This window comes from Pelophylax lessonae, assembly GCF_965119305.1.
Source record: "Pelophylax lessonae genome assembly, chromosome: 13".
Taxonomy (NCBI): Eukaryota; Metazoa; Chordata; class Amphibia; order Anura; family Ranidae; genus Pelophylax; species Pelophylax lessonae.
This window is the reverse complement of record NC_138780.1, coordinates 158,487,563-158,513,373: the sequence shown is the minus strand read 5'-3', so window position 1 is coordinate 158,513,373 and position 25,811 is coordinate 158,487,563. Positions and strand designations below refer to the sequence as shown.

The 25,811-nt window shown below is 46.1% G+C and overlaps 1 protein-coding gene across 1 annotated transcript in view; it reads left to right on the top strand.

The window, feature by feature from the left end:
* The window catches only part of TDRD9 (tudor domain containing 9), a 789,496-nt gene that overhangs the window by 382,351 nt on the left and 381,334 nt on the right, over nt 1–25,811 (top strand). The window contains exon 11 of the mRNA XM_082275596.1: nt 13,754–13,858. Within this exon, the coding sequence (XP_082131722.1) occupies nt 13,754–13,858 (105 nt within the window). The remainder of the gene's footprint in view (nt 1–13,753; nt 13,859–25,811) is intronic.

The following is a 25,811-nucleotide window of genomic DNA, read 5'->3' as shown; positions in this document are numbered from 1 at the left end:
ACTCGCTGCCCAGCCCCCATCCAGTGGGGCTTTGTCGTGGCCAACATAGCACAAAGCGAATAGTTGGGCAGGGCTCATTGGCCAGACTGGGAAGACCGCAGAAGGATCTAGGATATCCAGTGCGTCCCCCAGTCTGGCAGTTGATTACAATCAAGGAAGCGACTTGATTGTAGTTCTCACAGGAACAAAACAATAAACAAAGAAAAATTTATGTACATAAAATACGCAAAATAATGGCAGGACCAGAGGTCCCAGCAGGGAACCAGGTCCTTACTCGGAAATATTTAGAGCAGGGGTCTTCAAACTATGGCCCTCCAGTTGTTCAGGAACTACAATTCCCATCATACCTCGTCATGTCAGCAAATGTTAGTTTTGCAATGACTCATGGGATGTGTAGTTCTGCAACAGCTGGAGGGCCGTTGTTTTAGGATCCCTGATTTAGAGAGAGACTGCTGGAGAGATGATATACAAAAACCTGCCTCAAAAACGCTTATAAAAAAAAGCCATAGAGATCACTAGAAACAAACTATTATATGGTAATAAAAAGGATAAAAATGAGGATAACATTGCTAGAATTATCATGAAATCCTCAAAACACTCTGAAATTAGAAACCTCATACAAAATTACTGGCACCTACTATCTCTGGACCCCAATGTTGGCAGAATTGTTTCCCAGACTCAACATATAACATTTAGATGAGCCATGTCTAAAAGGAACTGCATCATCCAGAGAGTTCAGAGGGGAAAACAGACAATACCCATGCAAATACAAAGGGACATATACTTGTGTAGGGTGTAACCTCTGTAGATACATACATACGGGTCCTTCTGCCAAATTGGCAAACCTTTAAAGCACAGCACTATGCCAACTGTAGGTCCTGCAGTGTGGTTTACGTAATGCTTTGTGATTGTGGCTCATTTACGTGGGCAAGACACAAAGGTTGAATTTCAGAGAAGAATTTAGACATACGTAGCATGCAAACATGCAACCCTGATTTGCCCTTGTGCAGGCTTGTGACTGCTTTCCATGTTCGGGTTTTCTCCTCTCACCTTCCAGGACGGCCCACACATGAGAGATAAGCTCCTCCCTACCGGGAACACAATCACTTACAATTTGTTAAAAGGCCCCACCCTTCCGTTTGCCCCTCAGTTTAGATTGTTTCTTCCTACAGCGAAACGTTTGTTTTGTTTTACTGACCTAATGACTTGGAGTCTGACGGTCCTCCTGTGAGCCAGGTTCAGTAAATTGCTGTGAGAGCTGAACTCTACCTGCCGCCTCCTTAGGCTTATCACAGGTCGCCCCCCATGCATACAAGCTGTCGGTCACCTGGGGTGCCCCTTTAGGCTTGTCTCCGGCGCCAGCAGCTCTCCTCCACAGAAGGTTTTTTGAAAAGCCCGCCAATCGGGCGCCTCAAGCCTCATCTTCGAACCGGGAACTTCCGGCGTGACGTCAGGACGCAGCCGCACAGCGATGCGGAAGAGAAAAAGTGTGGAGGAGACGCCGGACCCGCTTACTAGCGGGAAAGCAGACTCCCAGGCTACAGGAGCCCGGACAGCTGCAGGGGGAATGAAGCCCTCCACTACCCACCTTCCAGAGAAGGAGGATGGGACGCCGGTCCAGGTGTCTGCAGCCACACCCGGGTTGGAACTGGGTAAGTGCTGGAACATATCCTTGCATGTTATTTAAAGACTGGTGCTGACAAAAAAGCCTGGAAAAGTCCAGTTTCCCTGACCTTAGTCAGACTTACTTTGTGTCCTTTCTATGGTCCATGTATTGGTAAATATGGAAGAGTGATACCTGGTTATTTCTGTTTGTATTCTCTCTTCCAGAGTCCCAGAGCGGTTCACGAGTCCCAGAGCGGTTCACAAGAGACCTCTACTACCACCCCAGCACTTTCAGCAGGCTCTGTTACCTCTAAGAAGTGTGGTAATTGTGGGGATAGATTATCCAGTTCACACTCCAAACCTTTCTGTTATAAGTGCATTTATAAATTACCGGGTAAAGAGGCTTCGGGTCTAATGAAAGACTTCTTGAAGTCTGTACAGGAAGAAATGCTGACTACGATTCAGTCAGTGCGTTCTTCATTAGGAACCCCCCAAACCAGAGAGCCCAGGGAACCTGTATTAGGGGAGGGTACCTCCTCCCAGGAAAGCTCTCTGTCCAAGGCTGAACCTTCAGGGTTCTTGCCCATATCCCAAAACCTCCCCTCAATACAGCCTAGAGAAGAAAGTAGAATTTCAGTAGAAGTAAACCGCTCGGACTCCGAAATCCAGTTCAGATGGTGAAGGAGACAGGGACTCAGAAAAACCAGACGAAATAGAACCAACTAGGAATTTATTTGGTTTGGAAAATATGCAGGGACTCCTTCAGGCCATTTATGCGTCTGAAGAGATACCTGAACTTCCAAAAGAAACCACAGCCCAGGATAGACTCTATAAAGGGCTAGGAAAGAGTCCCTCTAGAGTTTTACTTGTCCACCAATCCCTAAAGGGATTAATACTTCAGCAGTGGCAGCTGCCAGAAAATCGGCTGGCCAAGTCAGGATCCTGGAAAAGGAGATTTCTTCTTTTTTTTTTTTTTTTAAATGAGATTTTATTGTAGTTTTTGAAATACAAAATAAGAAAGAACCATAAACATGTGGAAGAAAACAAATGAACATATCAGTAAACCATACAACTCTACTCATACAGATAGGAGGTGAAGACACGATCTGGAATTGCACTAGACATCGTGTGGGGATGAAGCAGAGAGGGAGGAGGGGAAGTAGAGTAGTGGGAGTGGGGGGGGGGGGGTAGTAAGTAACTGGGGAAAGGAAAGGAATTCAGAGAGAGGGGGGATTAATAAATGAGATAAAGTCAGGTAAGAAGAAAGGGAGGTTCAAGTCGGCACAAAGAATCTAACATAGTAGGACAAGATGCTCACAGTGGCCTACAATAATTTCGAATCAGGGTGTTCCATATGAAGGCTGGGGAAAATAAGACAGGTACGAGTACCATTTGGCTTGGAAGTGTGCGGGGGAGCCCGACAATAGCTTTACATCCAGTAATTCCTTAACCATAAGTGAACTAAGATCGTCGTGTACCCCCTGGATCTTAGGGGGGTCGTGGGAAATCCACTTCCTGAGGATAGACCTTCTGGCGACCATGAGACATGTAGATATCCAGGGTTTGTTCTGGTATAATATAACTGACTGTGTCGGGGTCAGGCCCAGGGTAGGACCATGAAGATTTACGAACAGAAGGAGGAGTGGGTTGTTCATTGGGGGTAATCCTGATACGGTTGAAACTAAATGCTGCACATCCAACCAAAACTTGGAAATTTGAGGACAGTCCCAGAGTCTATGGGATAGGGTTGGTCTATGCAGTAGACACCAAGAACATGCTTGACCTGTGGGCGAAGTAGCAGAAGATGCAAAAGGAGAGTAGCCCTATGCATAATCTTTAGTTGTTGTTCCCTCCAGAATTCGTTTTCAATGAATTTACAGGTCGTATTAAAGCCGCTGACCATGGAGGTGAACAAGTGAGGGTAATGAAAGACAGTCTTCCAGGGCATTGGTGGATCAATGTCATTTCTATGGAGACGGTGGTTTAAGAAGGGCTTATATACATCCGATGGCGTTAATTTCCTGATTTGAACTAAGGAGTCTAGCAAAGAGTCACAGGAGCGCTTGCTCTTATCCGGGCATAAAACTTCAGCGAACTTTGTGGCTTGTTGGAGATGCAGGAAATGGTCAAGTGGTATATTGTGTAGGTCACAAAGTTCTGAGTAGGGACGTGGACGACCCAAGTTAGGGTCAAATAGCTGATGGGCAAGGGAGAGACCCTTGTCGGGCCATATAGAGAAGGGCAGGTATTGTCTGGTTTGCGGAAACAAGGGGTGGCCCATGATTGGGAGGTATTTGGAGAAGCGGGGAGACAGAGATAACAGCTTGGACACTTCCCTCCATGCTATCACAGTATCTCGCAACAACAAATTATTCCTCAGAGATGCCGGTATAGTAGGTAAAGAACAATGTAACAAAGCTGCTAAGCTAAGAGGTGACACCATGTGGGATTCCAATACAAAGTTAGCAAATCTAGACTTCCCTGTGATCCAGTCAAAACCCACCCTCCGAAGACAGGATAAGTTGTAGAGTCTGATGTCCGGAATGTTGGCCCCCCCCCTCTCTTTTGGGCATTTGGAGCTTCTTTAGTGAGATACGTGATCGCTTCTTGTGCCACAAGAATGCGGATAAAGCCTTATACAGTTTTTGGGAGTCTTTACGTTTGAGTAAAAGTGAGATGGTTTGCATTGGGTACAGAAGTTTTGGATAGCCAACCATTTTGAAAAGATGGCATCTGCCCAGAAGAGAGAGGAGTTGGGCCGACCAAACCCCCATTTGTTTGATGAACGTGTCAATTACTGGGGGAAAATTCAAGGAGTATATTGATGACGGGGACTTCCCAATATTAATGCCCAAGTACTTAATGTGGGATTTTGCAATGGGGGGGGAGAATCTCGCTCTTGGCGAAGTTTATCCTGAGACCTGAGCAGATGCGGAACTCATTAAAAATGTCACGTATGAGAGGAATGTCTAAGGCGGGATTGGCTGTTTAGATCAGGATGTCTGCAAACAGAGCAGTCCGCGCTTCCTGCTTCCCCACTGGTATACCATGGTGAGAGGGGTGGTCTAAAAGATAGCAGGATAAAGGTTCTATAGCCAAGTTGAAAAGTAAAGGTGAGAGGGGGCAGCCCTGTCTGGTTCCCTGGTGTAAGGGAAAGGGGTCCGATATGTGTCCGCATGCTACTATATTAGCCCAGGGAGAAGAGTACATGGAAGAAATTAGATGCAGAAAAGCACCCTGGAAGCCGAATTTTTGTAGCACCAGTTGGAGCCATGGGAAACTAACATTATCAAATGCCTTTTCTGCATCTAAAGTGACTATAGCCATGTCGTTGAGGGGGTCAATGTGAGCTTTTGCAAAACTGCCAGTACCTTACGAATGTTGGAGGTGGCAGAGCGCCCTTTAGTAAATCCCGATTGAGCAGGGTGGATTATTGTGGGCATGATATTAGCCAATCTAGTTGCTATCAATTTAGATAAGATTTTGGAGTCCAGGTTTAAAAGTGAAATTGGGCGGTACGAGCTAGGTTCAGCCCGGTCTTTTCCGGGTGTAGGTATAGGTTTTACATGTGCCTGTAGTCCCGTCGGAAGGTAGTTACCTCCCTCCAGGATATGAGTATAGACCTTAGTCAACAAAGGGGACAGTAAGTTGGAGGTTAATTTTTATAGAAATCCGACGAGTAACCGTCCGGTCCAGGGGCTTTTCCAGAGGTGAGGCCTGAGATGCTGCTTTGGACTTCTGCAGTGGATATAGGGGCACTAAGTGCAGATGGATCGAGCGTGGGAAGTTTGACTTTTGCCAAGAAGGCATTAGCAGCCTCAAGATCGATTCGATCAGGGCCATACAGGGAAGCAAAGAAATCTCGTATTACCGCATTAATAGTCTTGGGGTCAGATGTTTTTGTCCTTGAGGGTTGGTTGATTTCCGCAATGTGAACTGCGGAACGTGGGCCTTTACAAAGGTGGGCTAGAAGTTTCCCAGATTTGTTGCCAAACTTGTGGAAACAAAGATCGTGGATCGAATAATTTAAATGTTCTTTGGCCTCCGCCCACATGTCAATGTTCGCCTTGGCCTCTTTCCAGGCTGTGCGATTGGGTTGTGAGTTATGGGATAGATTTGTCTGGGCAAGACGGAGGGCCGTGCTGGCGGCTTGAAATTGGGCCGAAGCTTTTTTTCTTGTGGGTCGCTGCGAATGCTATTATGCGTCCCGAAGAACCGCCTTCCCTGTTTCCCAGAGAAGAATCGGGTCCCCGGAATGGGCCATGTTATCCTCCAAGAAGGAGGACCATGTCCGCTCTAGGGAGTGGAGGAGGTCCTCGTTGTTTGATAGATACGATGGGGAGCGCCATAGGCACGCCAAATTATTGCTGTCCGGATGGGATAGATCAACTGAAATCGGGGGATGATCTGATATAGCAGTTTGGGCAATGGAGTGATCAGAAATGAAATTGAGGATGGGGGGATTGGTGAAGAAGTAGTCTATTCTGGACAGACTGTCATGGGGGTGGGAGAAGAAGGTGAATTCTCTTTCCAAGGGGTGCAATTCCCTCCAGGCATCGGTAAGTTGGAGGGCATTGACGAATGTCGCTAGGTGTGTGGATGGTGGAGTGGAAGTGGAAATGGAAGTGGAAATGGGCGGGGAGTGACAATCCTTAGCCCTATCCTCGTTGGGGTGCATGACAGATCTAAAGTCACCCCCCAAGAGGAGTGGGAGATGGATGTAGAGAGCTAGTTTGGCAGTGAGGTCGTTAAAATAGGAGAGGGTTGGTGAATTGGGAGCATATACATTTGCTATAGCCAAGGTGAGGGAGCGGATCTTGAGTTTCAGGATAGCCAATCTTCCGAGGGCGTCTACGTCTTCGGATAATATATCACAGGACAAGTTTTTGTTTGAGTACAATGACACCCGCCTTCTGTTTTACCGCTGGGGATCCATAAACCTGACCCACCCAGAGCTTTTTCATACGATGAAAATCAGAGGCTGCCAGGTGTGTTTCCTTCAGCAGCGCAATGTCAGCCTTCATGCGTTTCAAGTGACGGAGAACAGCCATTCTCTTATTAGGGGATCTCAACCCCTTAACGTTCCAGGAGATAATTTTCATGCTAAGGAGGGTCGGAGGGGGCGAGGAAGAGTAATGTGGCTTTTATAGTTAGGGACACAGGGCAGAGTGGAAGCATCTTGTTGCGTAGGGGTCTAAACCTCTGGAGCATCATAAAGGGGGCCACAGAAGGCATGTTGATGGGGGCGGTATTCCCAGGGAGAAGGAGAGAAGGAGCTAACACTATATCTAAAAGGGGGGCAAAAGAAACAAAAAGAACACATACCAGTAGCATACTGGACTTCTCTTTTTTCCCAGAGAACCACATCCTACCCAGACGGTTTTACCGGAGAGGTTGCTGTTGGCACTCCTGGGACGGCGTGCGTGAAGCATCAGAGCATGTGGGACAGTTCCCCGCTTAGGGTGAAAGTATCCGGTTGCGGGACGGACAGGGTCCCTTCGGGAATATTGGAGCGCCAGATCACAAGCCAGGAATGACCGGCAAAAGGATCGGCAAACGTCACTCCAGCAAGGCCGTGCAGGTCTGCAAAAGAAAACACAACAGTAAATTAGACCTAAACCGGCAACAAACGCTAAATAATACGTAGGAAGAAGCATTGGTAGAGGAGTACATTAGAAAGCATATACTGACACAGTAATAGGCTTGTGACGGTATCAGATTTTCATGCTGCGATTAATTGATTAAGGTTTTGCCACGGTATACGGTATTATCACGGTATTCTATTATTAAATTTAAATTATTAAATTTCCACCTCACTTCAATTTCATTGCTGAATTTAGGGGCTTTGGTTCACTTATGCACATTATTATATAGTCAGTCAGTACAGACTCTGTGAACCAGGCCTAAAATAGGTCATCAAGCAGTGTCTGGCCTAACTGGTGATAACTGGTTCTGGCGCTCGGCTCCGATCCGATGGCCTGGTCATTAAGAGGGCAAATCCTTGTGGTCAAGAAGTGGTTAAACCTGAAGGAGGTGTTGTTTATAAATTACTTTACTATTGCTTTAGGCCTGGTTCACATGTATGCGGGTTGGTGGTTCACATTTGCACAGGCATAGCAGCCCATTGATTTGAATGGGCTGCTATGCCCTCATTTTCCGCAGAAAAAAGGTGCATGCAGCATTTTTTTAAAATTCAGTGGCCTTGAAATCCATCCTGCTTTTGCACCATGCGACTAACCTGCAGTTCCTGCTCTGGCAAGCTTTCTGCATTTTTTGTATACGTGGGCACGGCATTTAAAAATAAACAGTTTGCGTGTGCAGCAACGGCAGGTAAGTCGCATGGTGCAAAAGAAGGATGGATTTCATGGCCACTGCATTTTTTTAAATTCTGCATGCACCTTTTTTCAGCTGAAAACGCAGGCATAGCAGCTCAAGCCCATTCACATCAATGGGCTGCTATGCCTGTGCAAATGTGGGCCCCCAACCCGCATACATGTGAACCAGGCCTAAAGCAATAGTAAAGTCATTAATTGGTTAAACCTGCAGGAGGACCGGTGTTTTTATCTATTAATGACTTTACTATTGCTTTAGGCCTGGTTCACATGTATGCGGGTTGGGGGCCCACATTTGCACAGGCATAGCAGCCCATTGATGTGAATGGGCTTGAGCTGCTATGCCTGCGTTTTCAGCTGAAAAAAGGTGCATGCAGAATTTAAAAAAATGCAGTGGCCATGAAATCCATCCTTCTTTTGCACCATGCGACTTACCTGCCGTTGCTGCACACGCAAACTGTTTATTTTTAAATGCCGTGCCCACGTATACAAAAAATGCAGAAAGCTTGCCAGAGCAGGAACTGCAGGTTAGTCGCATGGTGCAAAAGCAGGATGGATTTCAAGGCCACTGAATTTAAAAAAAATGCTGCATGCACCTTTTTTCTGCGGAAAATGAGGGCATAGCAGCCCGTTCAAATCAATGGGCTGCTATGCCTGTGCAAATGTGGGCCGCCAACCCGCATACATGTGAACCGCCAACCCGCATACATGTGAACCACCAACCCGCATACATGTGAACCAGGCCTAAAGCAATAGTAAAGTCATTAATAGATAAAAACACCGGTCCTCCTGCAGGTTTAACCACTTCTGGATCGCAAGGATTTGCCCCTTTAAAGACCAGGCCATCGGATCAGAGCGCCAGGACCAGTCATCACCAGGTAGGCCAGACACTGCTTGATGGCTATATAATAATGTAATGTGGGCTGCTAGGCGTGTGTGTGTGTATATATATATTTATTAGAGCTGCACGATTCTGGCCAAAATGAGAATCACGATTTTTTAGCTTGGAATAAAGATCACGATTCTCTCACGATTCTCTGTGTAACAAAAAAAAAAAAAATTGGGATAACTTTACTGTTACGTTTTTTTTTTTTTTTTTATTCATTAAAGTCTAATCATTGCGTTTGAAAGACTGCTGCGCAAATACAGTGTGACATAAAATATTACAACAATCGCCATTTTATTCTGTAGGGTCTCTGCTAAAAAAATATATAAAATGTTTGGGGGTTCTAAGTACTTTTCTAGCAAAAAAAAAACTGATTTTAACTTGCAAACAGCAAGTGTCAGAAAAAGATCCAGTCTTTAAGAGGTTAAACTTCCTTTCTCCCTGGCAGAGGGAAGGAAAAGATACAAATGTAATCATTTTTGTTTATAGTTAGGAGACTTAATGCTGAAAGGTGTTAGCTGAGTGAGTGAATGAGTCATCCAGCTCACTGAAATGTATCAATTCACAAGTCAGGCAGACTTGACAGAGAAACTCGGTATTTTAAAAATGCCACAATAACAATACCGTGGCTATGCAATACCGCGATATATCGAATTACCGAAAACCGGCATATGTCTACACAGTAATATGACCAATCCAGCCATGGGGGGGGGGAGGGGGAGGGGGAGGGGAGGAAAGACTAAGGCACGGTCAGAGCAGAGACCCGTATGATTGGATCCAACGTGCGATAAGGTATGTGGGGGGTGATATCGAACCCTGGTCAAGTTAGGGGGTCAGAGTCATAAGGGAGTCAGTCCTGGAGGCTACTTCTCAGATCTGCGGGGGTAGCGGGCCCTTTTAGGAGATTCCTTCCTTGGGCTATTGAGACTTCTGATCCACGGGGAGCGTGCAGGTGAGGACGCCTGGGTTTCCATTGGGATGTGCATGTAGGCTTGTAGATAGTTTGCCGCTTCTTCCGGGAGTGAAAAGGATTTTGCTTCGCCTGCCGCAGTAGTAAATCGCAGAATTTGCAGGATACGCCAGAGTAAACTCGATCCCTTTTAGGAAAAGCGCGGCACAGGTAGGTTGGAAAGCTTTCCGTCGCCTTGCGACTTCCTGCAAGTAGTCCGCAAACAGAAGGATCTTGTGGCCATCCAATCGTAGCGATTTAGCATTGCGGAAAGATTTTAGAATAGCAACCCTATCAGCGTAGTTCAAAAAAACGGCTATGACCGGTCGCGGTGAACGCCGTTTGTTAGAGGGGGGGCCCAGGCGGTGTGCTCTTTCCACCATACACGGGGTGGTGATGCCCAGGGCTTGGGGGATCCTGACGGAGCAAACTTCACCCAGGGCCGCATTAAGATATGATTCAGGGACTCCAATGAAGCGAAGATTGTTCCGGCGGGAACGGTTCTCCAAATCGTCCAATTTTTCCAGAACATACTGTTGGGTCTGAGCATACCTCTGATCATTAGCCATATTGGCTTGCAGAAAGTTAACCGATAACGGTGTTTCTACGAGCCTTCCAGGACGGCCGGCCTACTTCCCGCCCTGTTAAAAGGGTGTAGTAAGAATTTAAAACATAGGTGGTAAGTACCTAAAGAATTATAAGAACACTTCCCTTGTAATTTGGTTGTGGAAGATACTTTTTTACAACTGAGGGGCAAAGGGAAGGGTGAGGCCTTTTAACAAATTGTAAGTGATTGTGTTTCCGGTAGGGAGGAGCCTATCCTCTGATGTGTGGGCCGTCCTGGAAGGCTTGTAGAAACACCGTTACCGGTTAACTAACGGTAGGTTTTCTCCAGGGTAAAGTTTTTGGCTCTCAAACAGATCCATCCCAGCTCCAGTGGGAGATTGGAACAAGCTCCGCCTCCAGATGGAATTGAGGTGGCTCCATCTACTTAAAGCCACGACTTCCCAGGCCTCAGTGATGCAGTCAACTACAAGCCCTTCCTTGATGGATTTGCATCATGAGGGATTGAGAAATGACCATCTTCTCCAGAGTTCAGCCATACATTCCCTTAATTTTCTCCTGCGGTCTTTTATTTCATCCTATCTTGTTCCTGGTGTATATTGATTTCCTGCAAGGACATCTAGCATATGCAAGTGCTTGGAGGTGCCCCATACCATGGCTTGAACGGTCCATCTCAATTTGTGTTTTTGCACATAATTGTTCATTTCGATTTCCTTTTTTTTTTTTTTTTTTTTTTTTTTCTTTATTCTCAACTATGCTCTATTGGCTGTCTCTTTTGTCATATCTGGCTTCCTTTTATAGATCGTTTTTTTTGCACTTGATGCATTAACACTTCCCATACACAACCCTAGGTATAGGTCCGCACCTGGTGGGTTTGGATTCATGTGCACCCGGCACGCGTTGGCCAGCTGGCCCTGTCTTCTGAAGCCATTTAATGGGCTTTTCAACCCGCCCCCCGCTCTTAGAATCAGTAACTGTGTCAAACCCCTTACTGCCTGCCCTTCTGGGATGAGCGGGTCTTTTCCCTGGTTCCAATTCCATGTCTTTATGGACCTTGCTTTGTGCACTGGTCCAAATAATTTGGAACAGTAGGAGCTTCAACTCCCAGAAGAGTTAAAGCTGGTATAGCTGCAAAAGTGTGGTCCAACTCAATATTGAACCCTACAGACTAAAACTGGTATGCCATTAAAGTACATGTGTGTCTAAAGGCAGGTGTCCCAATACTTTTGGTAAAATAGTGTAACTGCTGATGTTCCACTGTCAATTGTAGAGTGGTGTATGCTATTATTCAGACTCCGGGTGATGTCAGCGCTAGTAGATGGGAGGGATTGAGCAGTGATGACTACCTGATAAAATAAAAAAATGACTGCAAAACTTTTTCGCGTTTAGGAGGAAACCTACAGCTGACAAGACATACTGATGCCGTCAAAGCATTATATAGTTTATTATGTGAATTTTTATTTTCTAATCACTTCCTGCCCACCGTATAGCAGATTGACGGTGGCAAAGTGGTTGTACTATCCTGACTGGCCGTTATATGACGTCCAGCAGGATAGGGCACGCAGAGCGGCGATCGGTGCTGCGGTGTGTCAGTCTGACTCACCGCATCTCTAATCTCGGTAAAGAGCCTAATGAGGTAGGCTCTTTTCCATGTGATCAGCTGTGTCCAATCACAGCTGGTCACATGGTAAATAGGAAGTGCCGTTGATCGCTTTCCTCAGTTTGTGCCTAACAGGCACAAGAAGAGAAGAGCCGATCAGCGGCTCTCCTGGGGGGGGGGGGCTCTGTGCTGGTAATCAGAGCATTGATTACCAGTGCAGACCCATGGGGGGGTGCCACTAGAGCCACCAGGGATTGCCCACTCATGGCCACAAGGGATGGCAATCAGGGCTCAGGGACCCTTTCAGTGCCCTCCCCATCAGAGCTGCCCATGATTGCCATCTATCAGTGCCGCCCATCATTGCAATCTATCAGTGCCACACACCAGTGCCCATTATTGCCCACCGGTGCCGCCTATCTATGCCCATCGGTGCCCACCAATGCTGCATATCAGTGCCACATATCAGTGCCCATCATTGCTGCCTATCAGTGCTGCATATTAGTGCCACCCTACCAGTGCCTCCTCAATAGTGCTTGTCAGTGCAGCTTCCTCAGTGCAGGAAAAAAACATATCTAATTACAAAACTTTATAACATACATAAAAAAACTTTTTTTTATTTGCGTATCAAAAAAGAAAAAAACCTTGCGGTGATCAAATCGCACCAAAAAAAAAAAAACTTAGTGGGAAACAAATTACATAAATTTGGTTTAGTTACAGTGTTGCATGACCGCGCAATTGTCATTCAAAATGCAACAGCGCTAAAAGCTGAAAATTGGCCTGTGCAGGAAGGGGGTCAAAGTGCCCTGTATTGAAGTGGTTAAGGGTAACTCCACTTTTGTGGCAAATAAAGTAAAAAATAATATAGCGTATACAATTGAGACACAAATCATATTGTAATTGAATGTTATGAAAAATTACCTTTTCTTTTCAATCTGCAGCTGTTGTAATTTTCTGGAAATGCAATATGGCTACCTGGAGCTGTTCTGTATACAGAATGTGTACTGACCACACCCCAGAAACATGATTTCCTGCTTGTGTTATTGGCTCACCAATTTTCCCAGAAGTCTGCCTAAGATACAAGTCAGATTTCTGGCATCCCCTGCAGCAAAAATTTAATTTTTGGTGAGATAATCCCAATAGGAACATATCTAAAGGGATGCAGTCCCAGCAGCTTTCCTCATTAGAGCCCTGCAGCTCCCACAGCTGAAAGATAATTATGAACCCACTCCCATTTAACCCACTCAGCACAGAGGCACAAGCAATGATTTCTTCAGAATAACAAAAGGTAGGAATCTGCAACAAAGTTTGTTTAAATCCCTGTAATGTATATAGACCACCCATAGGGAAATGTTTTTTCTCAAAAAAGTGGAGTTACACTTTAAAGTAGAAGTGCCTCAGAAGTGGTAATGTTTTTACACTCTTTGATCTCTTGTTGACCGTGAAATGCATAAATGCGGCAGCACAAAATATGGGCTGAAATGAGCAGTCATTGGACATGCGTCCACAGTGGCCTGGCAATGTATGTTTGTTAGTCTGTTAATTATGCGCTCTTAGCACATTGACCAAGCTGTTACAGCTTATCAGGAGCCATCATGTGACAGCTGTGAGAGCTATTACACGATAGAGAAAACAATTTCCTCCTGAGCATTCCAGGGCCACCAGGTTTACTTGTTGCTTTGACATGCCTGAAATGTTTTCACATGGAACTAGCATAGCATCCATATTCCACTTCCAGCTTTGCTTTAACAAGACCAGGGGTTATTCTTGTGTTTTAATTTATCTTAATTTCTAATATTCACAATCTGTTTATTTTACAGTGATTGATTTTTGTTTGACTAAAATACTAATGTGCGATGAAGAGACAAACTACCAGAGCCTGAGACTGAGCTGGGCGTCCAAAACAAACTGTGATCAAAGAAAAGGTGCTTTGGGCAAAAAAAAAAAATCTATAGGAAATGGGAATTAAGATTTGCAAGGAGTATGCAATGACAGTTGTTGAAAGTATTCTTTTATGTTGGCAGCACTCTTCGTTATGCATTCTTTTATTAGCAAAATGTTGGGCTGTGATACATTTTGGGTGGCACTACCATGCACTAAAAAATTGCACCTTTAACATACCTGTGTAGCGGTGCACTACAATGTATAGGTAGTACACTACTTATTTGTAAAAAAAATAGGCACATTTATAGGCTTCAGCACAATGCATTTTCATACACTGCATTAGAAAAAATGGATGGAAATGGGCCTTGTAGTTTTTTATTCCAAGAGGTAGCAGCAAACTCAGATGATAGTTTGTCATAGTCCGGTGACAAGACAAGAGACAATCCTGCAAAACGCCAAAGTGAATGTTAGTGGTGTTCTGCTTTCCATGCAATGTGGAAGGTGTATGTGAATTCCCAGAATGACTAAACAGTGTTCCAGTGCTTTTACGTATTTCAACTTTATGCTAGCTGGAGTTCCCTTTTCCCAAAAAGGCTTATAAATATTGTTCAAATGTTTTCATCCATGTTATATACAGCAGGTAAAATAAGTATTAAACATTTCACCATTTTTCTAGGTAAATATATTCCTAATGGTGCTATTGGTATGACATTTTCACCACATATTAGTAAACAACCCATGCTATCCATACATACATACAAAGAAATTAAAATAAGGAAGTTTAAAAAATAAATTCTTTGTAATTAAATGCAATGACACAGGGAAAATGTATTAAACATGCAAACTGAAATCTATTTAATACTTCTTAAAAAATCCTTTGTCAGTAATGACAGCTTCAAGAGGCCTCCTTTATGAAGAAACTAGTCGCATGCATTGCTCAGGTGTGATTTTGGCCCATTCTTCTACACAGTCTTTAAATCTTAGAGGAAGTAAACTCTGCATTCTGTCTCGCGTTTTATGTACAGTAATTTTTTAAACGTTTTCGATGATTTTCAATCATTGCACAGTGTAATGTTTGTAAAAACGCTATTTTTTAGTAGTTTGAATAAAGCTTGTCTTCCGGGATTAGGCTGTGCTATCTTAAGTAATATTTTCTGCCTCCCCTGTGGACGTAATTTCCGCCCTTCCTAGTTTCCCCTGCCGAAATCTCATCAGTCACCTGGGGAGAAGCAGGGAATGACTGCCCAGTCTTGCTAGTGTTCTAAGCTGTGCCATTGAGAGCAGAACTCCCATACACGGCATGAGGTCGATCTGAAGACAGCACATAGAGCATACAGTGAATCTAAGGATGGGAAGCAAGTGCGACGGTGACATAATCAAACATTGCAGGATGGATAGCTAGAAAAAGAAGTAAGGAGACTGACAGGCAGCGATCAATAGCTTTAAGAAGTACAGCCTAATATCTTAATTTCTCCCCTGCAATCATTGTGAGCGGAGTTCAGCCTTATGTGTCAAAATGAAAAAAATATGTTTTTCTTCCTTTATTTGCAGTATCCAGTGCTTTTACATGACTTCAATCTCTCTTCCTGCTGAGTCCAAGAGCAGCAAATGGGTGTGAAATGGGTTACTGAAAGCTAGTGACATCGCTTCCAGGGAGTGGGTGTATACAGAATTGTAGGAGCTGTTCATAGGTTCCCGCCCAGCTTTCTCTCATCTGTAAGGATGCATTGTACATCCTAATTCATATGAAAATTTAGAAATAAAAAAAAAAAAGAGCCATTCACACAGGCCCTGGGGGTTGAGGTGCAGTGCACATATACAGTATAGCTGTGCAGGGCTTTGAATGAAGACTACCATAGAAGGGAGCTGGACATCGGGGGGGCACTGTCAGTGTAGCTGTAAGTGCTTTGGGGTCTTAGCTCACAGTCTACAATGATCATAGTACAGGCAACCACTCTAAGTCTACATTTCCACTTGTGTGACTAACCAATGGCACCCGTTCCCATCAATGCAACTTTGAAAATCAGCGACCTTGAAAAGGTACCTGCACTACATTGATGCAACTTTTGATGCAACTTTGATCCAGAGAGTGTACTCCAAATTCGCACTCTAGCCTAGTGGCTACGTTTCTGAAGTTGTGCGATTTAGAGCGTGACTTTCTTTGATCTCTGGATCATTTGCATCAAGTAATGCAGGCACCTTTTTAAAGTCGCTGATTTTCAAAGTGGCATAGATGGGTGCCATTGAAATCATTGGGCTGTGACTTGTCATTCGACTGTGTCCAATGTTGCATGACAAGTCACACTAGTGGAAACGGGAGCCTAAAACTCACATGTAATGAAGAATGGAAATAGATCTGTATCCTTCTAAACTTTCAAAAATGTTCCTTTGTACCTCATTTCTTTCATATTGCACCTGTCATGTGATCCTTCTTACCCTCTTTCTCTGGAGAAGCTGCTAGCCTAAACAAGGCTATGAAGACAGGAGAAGATCATGGTGAACGATAGGAGGGATGGGGATGGGCAGGTCTAAGGCAAGGCTGACCATACACGATACCATTTTCTTACAATTTTCTGAACAATTTTCTTTAAATTTACCTTCATTTATGTAGTACAAAGGCCTGCCTAATTAGATACAAGTGAAAGTGTTGTTAAGCTTTGACCTCATATTATGTGGTTTGTGGTAAATCTAACAGAAAATTGTACAACAAAAGTTGAACATGTATGACGAGCCTAAAGGGCCATACACACTATACAATTTTCTTTAGATTTTTTCCTTCAGACTTACCAAAACCATATAATATGAGGTCAAACCTAAACACTTTCAATTTGTATGCAATAAGGCAGGCCCTTGCACTACATAGAAAAGGTAAATCTAAAGGAAATCTAACAACAAAAGTTGGATAGTGTGTATCCAGCTTTAAGCTGGATGCACACTATCCAACTTTTGTAGTTCGATTTCCTTCATATTTACCTTTTCTTTGTAGTGCAAAGGCCGGCCAGATTGCATACAAATTGAAAGTGTTTAGGTTTGACCTCATATTATCTGGTTTTGGTAAATCTAAAGGAAAAAGTCTTCAGAAAATCTTATAGTGTGTATAGCCCTTTAGAAAGACTGACCACCTTTTGAGGAAGTGAAAGACAGCTTAGGAAAATCGGATAAAGGGAGATAGCGTTGTCGGTGAAGAACAGGAAGAAGCTTATTGCCCAGCTTAGATAAGACTTTCTAAGCTACACAAGCAGCTAGCCATAAAATGAATAATATCAAAGATATTTAACATACTATTAATGGGAAAAAAAACCTTTTTTGACTGCAGTTTCCCTTTAATAATGAGGATTGCAATGTGCTGAAGTTTGGATAGAGTTTACAACCACTTTAACGGTTCTGTGGGCCTCTTCTAATGAACTCTGATCTTCAGTTCTTTCCATAGATTTTCTTTTGGATTCAAGTCAGGTGATTGGCTGGGCCATTCTAGCAGCTGTATTTTCTTTCTTTGAAACTAGTTGAGAGTTTCCTTGGCTTTGTGTTTGGAATCATTGTCTTCCTGAAATGTCCACCCTTGTTTCATCTTTATCATCCTGGTAAAAGGCAGCAGATTTTTATCAATTATTTCTTGGTACATTTTTTTCATCCTTTATTCAATGATTTGAAGTTTACCAGTACCATATGCTGAAAAAAGCCCCACACCACGATGATCCCACCTCCACTGTTGGTATGGGGGTGTATTTGGAGTGATGTGCAGTGCCATTTCACCTCCAAACATGGAATGTAATATTGCATTCAAAGAGTTTAATTTTTGTCTCATCTGACCAGGCTATTTTCTCCTAGTATTTCACAGGCTTATCTAAATGTTGTGCAGCAATCTTTAAATTAACTTTCAACATGCTTTTACTTTAGCATTGGGGTCTTGCATGGTGAGCGTGGCCATGGTAGTTGAGTGCAGAACTTGTTTTCTTTTCAACAATTGTACTTCTAATTCCAGGTTTTCCTTTAAGTGGTTCTAGGCTCTTGGACAACTCTTCTGATGATTATTTTCACTCCTCTCTCAGAAATCTTGTGAGGAGCTCCTGATCGTGGCCAGTTTATAGTGAAATCACATTTTTTCCACTTCTGGATAATAACCCCAACAGTGCTCACTGATGTATTTAGAAGTTTGGAAATCCTTCTGTAACCAATGCCATCAGTATGTTCTGCAAAAATAAGGCTGCAAAGGTCTTGAGAATGCTCTTTGCTTTTACCCATCATGAGATATTATGTGACACATTGGTAAATGAGAATAGTTCATATTCCCATCGCACACCTTTCTGGATATAGGCACATCAGTTGTGGGTGCTGTGGCAGTAGTAGGTAATCTTAACATCCTACAGGCAGATGTATCTTACACCAGGCTTAAAAGTGAAACCAATGATTGCCTATAAACGCAGCAGAACATTGCGGGAACATTTTAGTACAGCCTGACCCCAGACATAAATATGTCCAAACCCCCCCCCCCCCCCCCCCCCAGAATATCTTATAAAAAAAGGCTGTTATAAATGTTTCAACTGTAATGTGTGCAATTAATTGGTGCCGAGTATTTCTCACACCCACACAAGGGTAATCCACAGACATGAGAGTAAAGCTGTATACACACTATCCAACTTTTGTGGTTAGATTTCCTTCAGATTTACCTTTTCTATGTAGTGAAAGGGCCTGCCAGATTGCATACAAATTGAAAGTGTTTAGGTTTGACCTCATTATATGATTTTGGTAAGTCTGAAGGAAAAGTCTTCAGAAAATCTTATAGTGTGTATGGCCCGTAAGTCACACATGTGCAAGTCTCAAGTCTTATGGGCCATACACACTATACAATTTTCTTTAGATTTTTTTCCTTCAGACTTGCCAAAACCATATAATAGGTCAATCCTAAACACTTTCAATTTGTATGCAATCAGGCAGGCCCTTGCACTACATAGAAAAGGTACATCTAAAGGAAATCTGACAACAAAAGTTGTATAGTGTGTATCCAGCTTTAACCTTCAAGTCTCAAGCAATTCCCAAGTTACTGTGGCGAAAAACAAGCAAGTCAAGTCATTTATTTTGGTCAAGTCACAAATCAAGTCAAAATACTGATCTACCCGAATTTTCACCTTTTAAATTAGTTAAGTTAGTGGTCTGGACAGGTTTTGTTTTATTTTCAATGTTAACAAAACTGCTTAGTGCTTTTTTTCTTGGCAAATTAACCACTTCAACCCCAAAATATTTGGCTGCTCAAAGACCAGGCCCTATTTTGCGATTTTTTTTTTTTTTTTTTTTTTTTTTTTTTTTTTTATATATTAAAAAAGTGACAATTGTGAAAAAAAATTTCACATTTTTTTTATATGAAATTCTCAAAAAAAAAAAAAATGTAAAAATAAAATGTTTCTAACATTTTAGGCCAATTTGTTTTCTGCTACATATTTTTGGTAAAAAAAAATTGCAATAAGCATATTTTGATTGGTTTGCGTAAAAGTTATTGCGTTTTACTAACTACGGGAAAGACTTATGTCATTTTTATTGTTTTTTTTTTTTTAACCACTTACTACCCGCCCACTGTCAAATGACGGCAGAGCGGTGTACCGATTATCCTGGGACGCCATCATATGATGGCGCACCAGAACAGCCTCTCTCGCGCGCCCCCGGGGGCGAGCGGAGCGGCAACCGCGCCGCGTTGCTAGGATACGGCACGATCCCGATCTCGGTAAAGATTCAGTGACATGAATCACAGCCGGTCACATGTAAATGAGGAAGTGCCGTTATTCGGCTCACACTGTCAGTGTTTGAGCCGAGGAGAGCTGATCAGCGGCTCCTCCTCATCATCACCAGTGCCCTGATTACACAAGAGGGAAATAAAATGCCATAACTGCTCACCACCAGTGTCCACCATCAGTGCCCATAGTGCTGCCAGTCCCTGCTCATCTAGGCACTGACTGGCAGCACTATGGGCACGGAGTGTGGGCACTGATGGTGCTGCCCAGCAGTGCCGCCTCTCAGTGCCCAGCAGTGCCGCCTCTCAGTGCCCAGCAGTGCCACCTCTCAGTGCTCATCAGTGCCGCCTATCAGTACTCATCTGTGCCACCTATGAGTGCTCATCATTGCCGCATATTAGTACCTCCTCATCAGTGCCCATCATTGCAGCCTATCAGTGAAGGAGAAAAATTTATTTATTTTCAAAATTTACTCACAGAATATAAGAAAAACTTTTTTTCTCTTACGTCCTCCGACAGTCGCCGCCTCTTCATATTCGTCACATATGGGGTATTAGACTTTGCTCCGAAGGAGTAGATAGGCAACAGAATATGTTAACAATAAAGCTTTTAACATATCCCACCCTCAAGGGGTGGTCCCCTCAGTCAATACCCTCCTACTTCCTGCAACCATATCTCAGTTTTAATGTCTAGCTTGTCAGGAGTGGCTGGCTCTCTCTGTGCTGGGACTTTCTGTCCCAGACTTTCTTCTTTTTAAAATTTTGTTTGAGTTTTTCTCTCTACCTTTACTTAGCTGTTATTTTGTCAGCGTTAGTTAGTTCTTCGGATGAAGAGGATCATGCGGACTGGGTCTCGGGCTGATCCCCCTGGTCGCAGGTCGTGGGTCAGTGGCTTCCCAGTCTGCCATCGAGCGTTCAGCCAGGTAACGCTCCTGGCACAGTGAACGACCCATCCCTGTTCGGTGCAGGGATGATTGGTGAGGTGGCTACCTCACTGGACGCTGTGCGGTTTCTTAACCACCATTGTGTGCGTCTTGAATGCGACTCTCCCTGCCTCATGTGCAGCGGTTTGTTCGCCTGTGCGGGTCCCCCACGCCATGTGAGGTAAGTGTATTTATGTGGGGACCTGTCTGTCTGGGGGGGGTGTCAGTCTGGGACTGTGTAACCTGCCTCTATTCACACTGCTTGTCTCCCTATCTCTCGGCTGCATGCTGTGGGCTGCAAGGGGGGGGGGGGGGAGCTGTATGACACTGTGTGTGTCAGACTGGTCAGTGTGAGAAGCTGTGTGCTGTGGGGCATGTTTTTTTGGCATGTTTGGGCATATACAGCGATCGCTGCGGCGATCTGATATGTATTCTGATTTTGGAATGTAATGTGTGTTTTAATGCACTGTGGAGCGGCGGTTTCGGCGCCAAACGACGCCATTTTGCCTACACTCGCTCCGGCCGCATGTTTTACATGCATGGCGGCCATTTTCTTGTAGCCTCCATAGGCTTACATAGAGCGCCCTGGCAGCATCACTTCCTCTTTCCAGGAACACCGATCGAGGCAGCAGCAGCGGCGAGGGTCTCCTCAGGTTTTATCCTTCTGTTTCTTGCTATCCATTGCCTGTGTTCAGTTTGCATATTCCCTGTGGGGGTCTTATTGTGCTTGAGTGTGGTGCGGTGGGCTGCGCTTGCCGCGCTTGCTTAAAAGGGGCAGTTAACCCTTTATTGTCTGGCATTACAGGGGCAATGGATTCTCAGGAGGGCAAATTTCCTACAGCTTTGGTGGAAAGCCAGGGGACCGCTGTTTCCCCCCCAGGGGGGGATTTAGCCACTATTGTGGCTGGCCTTGCTGCTCAGGTGCAGATGCTGGTGGCTGCTCAATCTACTAAAAGGCCCAGAGTTGCTCTTTCCTCTGATTCTGAGGGTGAAGGTGATGGGGCTGTTATGGCGGGGGCCTCCTTATCGGGGTCCCGCTCCTCTCTTGATCTAGTGGGGTCTGAGGTGGAGGCTGAAGTTGAGGGGGTTGATAATTCTCCCCCTGGCTCGCCTGAAGAGCTTGCAATCATGGATGAGTTGATTGCTTCCATTAAGCAAACGCTGCGTTTGCAGGACGAAGTGTGTCCCCCCCGCTGCCTTGGCGGCTTATGGGACGCAGAGAAAACGCAGGACGCCGCAGGTTTTTCCCTGCAATGATGATTTTTAGCGCGCTGTTAAGGATCAATGGCGCAATCTGCGCAAACCTTTTGCGGTACCAAGTAGATTCAAGCTGCGTTATCCTTTTTCGCCTTCCACTGATGAAAGGTGGTGTGTGCCTCCCCCAGTGGATCACGCAATTGCGGTTTTGAACAAAGCCACTGCGATTCCTGCAGAGGATTCCCCTGTGTTCCGTGATGCCACGGATAGGAGACTGGAGTCTCTTGCCTGTCATACTTATTCTGTTACGGGTTCTATGCTTAAGGCTCTGTTTGCTTCTCTCATGGCGGCCCAGGCGATCGCAAGTTGGACGCAGATGCTTAGGCGCGTCCTAGTGGCCGACTCGGCCTCGCCGGCGACACTGGATATGGTGGATCAAATCCACCAGGGTGTCATGTATCTGTGTGATGCGGACCTGGACCTGGTTCCGTTGGCTGCACGTGTTTGGTTAAAATGTTGGTCGGTGGACCAATCTTCACGTAAGACCTTAGCCAATCTACCTTATGATGGGTCTCGCCTTTTTGGGGAGTCCCTGGATGTGTTGATTAAGGGGATCACCGGGGGTAAGAGCACTCTCTTGCCCCATTTCCCCAAGGCTAAGGGGGCTTCTGGGAAGAAGCATGCTAATTTTCGGCCCCCTCAGGGGTCCTTTCGTGCCTTTCGGCCGCACTACAAGGGCAAACCGTTCAAAGGTCAAGGCTCTCAGAAGAAGCCCTGGTCTGGTAAACAGAAGTCCGGCCAATCCGGATCTGCAGCCCATAACAGTTCGGCCTGAAGGGGCGCCCTCACCCAGTTTTGGGGTGGGGGGACGCTTGCTCGGTTTTCTTCAGCCCTGGTTGGCCCGTGTGCGGGACAGATGGGTTCAGGAAATCGTTCGATCTGGTTACAAGATCGAGTTTCTCTCTCGGCCGGAGAGCAGATTTTTTCCCTCAAATCTTCAGCTGTCTCCAGAGCGCTTGCGGGACCTTCACCTGGCGGTGCGGGACCTGAGGGCTCAGGGAGTGGTGGTTCCGGTGCCTCATCGGGACAGGTTTCGGGGGTTTTATTCCAATCTGTTCACCGTGCCCAGAAAGGAGGGCAAGGTTCGTCCAATTTTGGACTTGAAGGCTCTGAACCGCTCTGTGCGGGTTCGCAAGTTCCGCATGGAATCCCTGCGGTCGGTGGTGGCTGCCCTGGTTCCGGGGGAATTCATGGCCTCCATCGATTTGAAGGATGCGTATCTTCACATCCCCATTTTCGAGGGTCACCAGAGATACCTTCGATTTGCCATTGCGGAGGATCACTACCAGTTCGTGGCGTTGCCCTTTGGTCTCGCCTCGGCTCCGCGGGTCTTCACCAAGGTGCTTGCACCGGTTCTGGCATTATTGAGGGCCCAGGGCGTTTTCTGTCCTGGGCTATCTGGACGACAATCTGGTTCGGTCTGCGACCAGCCAGGGTCTGGAGAAGGACCTGTCTGTCACGATGCGAACTCTGCAGGAGTTTGGTTGGACGATAAATTTTCCAAAGTCGACACTGAGTCCGTCTGTTCGTCTTCCCTATCTGGGAATGATTCTGGACTCGGTGCAGGCGAAGGTCTTCCTGCCGGAAGACAAACTCAGGACTCTCCAGGAGGAAGTCAGGTCCCTCAGGGACGTTCCGCACTCGTCTCTGCGGACGTGTATGAGATGTCTGGGATTGATGGTTTCGGCCTTCGAGGCGATTCCATTCGCCCAGTTCCACACGCGGGGTCTCCAAGCGGAGATCCTGTCCAGGTGGGACGGGCGACCTCAATCTCTGGATCTTCAAATCTCGTTGAGTCATCGCACCAGAGGAAACCTTCTGTGGTGGCTCCAGTCCCCGTTGGTATCCGGGGGCAAGTCGTTTCGTCCGATCTCGTGGACGGTAATCACCACGGATGCCAGCCTGTCGGGCTGGGGTGGAGTTCTGGGCGTTCTGTCCGCCCAGGGGACTTGGTCGGAGGGGGAGTCTTCCCTTCCGATCAACATTCTGGAATTGCGTGCGATAAGTCTCTGTCTTCATCGCTGGACGGACCGGCTGCAGGGCTGCCCGGTTCGGGTGCAGACGGACAATGCCACGGCGGTGGCCTACATCAACCACCAAGGGGGCACCAGGAGTGCCCGAGCGGCTCGAGAAGTGGCCGACATTCTGTCTTGGGCCGAGACTCATGTCCCGGCGATAACGGCGGTTCACATTCCGGGGGTGGAGAACTGGCAGGCGGACTATCTGAGTCGCCAGACCCTGGATCAGGGGGAATGGTCTCTCCACCCGGCTGTCTTCCAGATGTGGACCTGTTCGCGTCTCAACAACAAGGTGAAGAGGTTCGTGGCAAGGACGCGCGACCCTCGGGCAGACGCGTCGGACGCGTTAGTGGCCCCGTGGCATCAGTACAGGCTGATGTACGCGTTTCCACCGATTCAGTTGCTGTCCAGGTTCCTTCGCAGGTTACACTCGGAACGCAGCACGGTGATTCTTGTGGCACCGGACTGGCCTCGCCGGTCCTGGTACGCAGACCTCGTGAATCTGGCGGTCGACGCCCCGTGGCGTCTGCCTCTTCGAGACGATCTACTGTCTCAAGGACCGATATACCATCCTGCTTTACAGTCGCTGGCTTTGACGGCCTGGCTGTTGAGACCGAGGTCCTGAAGGAGAGGGGTCTCTCTCCTGAGGTCGTTCATACTTTAATCAATGCGAGGAAGTCTTCCTCAGGGAAGGTTTATTACCGTACTTGGAAGGCCTATTTTGCCTGGTGTAAGTCCAGGGGGTTTTCACCCCGCACGTACTCGGTTTCCCGTGTGCTGTCTTTCCTTCAAACGGGTGTTGATCAGCGTTTGGCGCTGGCTACGATAAAGGGTCAGGTGTCTGCACTGGCCGTTCTGTTTCAACGTCCCGTGGCTTCCAACTCCTTGGTTGGCACCTTTGTTCAGGGTGTGCGGCATCTGGTCCCCCCTAGGCGGGATCCTCTGCCCCCTTGGGACTTGAATCTCGTTCTATCTGTGTTACAACGTGCTCCTTTTGAACAGATCAGGGAGATCTCGTTGTCTATGTTGTCCAAAAAGGTCGCCTTTTTGGTGGCGATCACTTCAGCTCGCAGAGTGTCGGAGCTGGCGGCTTTGTCCTGCAAGTCTCCGTACCTGGTTATTCATTTGGATAAGGTGGTCTTGCGACCCAATCCTTTGTTTCTTCCGAAACGAGTTTCGGCATTCCATCTTAATGAGGATATTGTCTTGCCTTCGTTGTGCGCGAAGCCTAAACATCCAAAGGAGGTGAGATTGCATTCTCTGGATGTTGTTCGGGCGATAAGGGTTTACCTTAAATCGACTGAGTCTTTTCGAAAGACGGACTCCTTGTTTGTTCTTCCAGAGGGTCCTCGGAAGGGCATGGCGGCTTCGGCCTCTACCATCGCCAAATGGATCAGGCAGACCATTGAACAGGCCTATGCTTTGCAGGGGAAGGTTCCCCCTGTGCCTGTGAAGGCGCACTCTACTAGATCTCTGAGTACGTCTTGGGCCTGTCGTCATGGGGCTTCTGTAGCCCAGGTGTGTATGGCGGCGACTTGGTCGACCGTGCACACTTTCACAAAATTCTACAAAGTAGATGTTCAGGCATCGGCGGATGCTTCCTTTGGCCGCAAGGTTCTTAGTGCGGCTGTTCCCTAGGGTCCCTTGTTGGGGACTCCTGGCTGTTGGGATAAGTTTTGTATCCCCTGGTTTTTTTGTCTTTTCCTGGGTTGTTGCTCCTGTTGAGCACTTGTTTTTTTGCTGTTGCCCAGCTGGTTTCCTTCCTTTGGTAAGGTTCCTTTCTTTGATGCGGAGACTGCGTTGCCTTTCGGCGCGGATGCGTTTCCCACCCCTCATGTTTGCACTGCTTTGGGACGTCCCCATATGTGACGAATATGAAGAGGCGGCGACTGTCGGAGGACGTAAGAGAAAACGGAATTTTTGTAAAATCTTACCTGTAAAATTCCTTTCTCTGAGTCCTCCGACAGTCGCCGCCCCCGCCCCTCTTTTGGGGTTTGGTTGTGTACTCTACTGCTATTCCACTAAAACTGAGATATGGTTGCAGGAAGTAGGAGGGTATTGACTGAGGGGACCA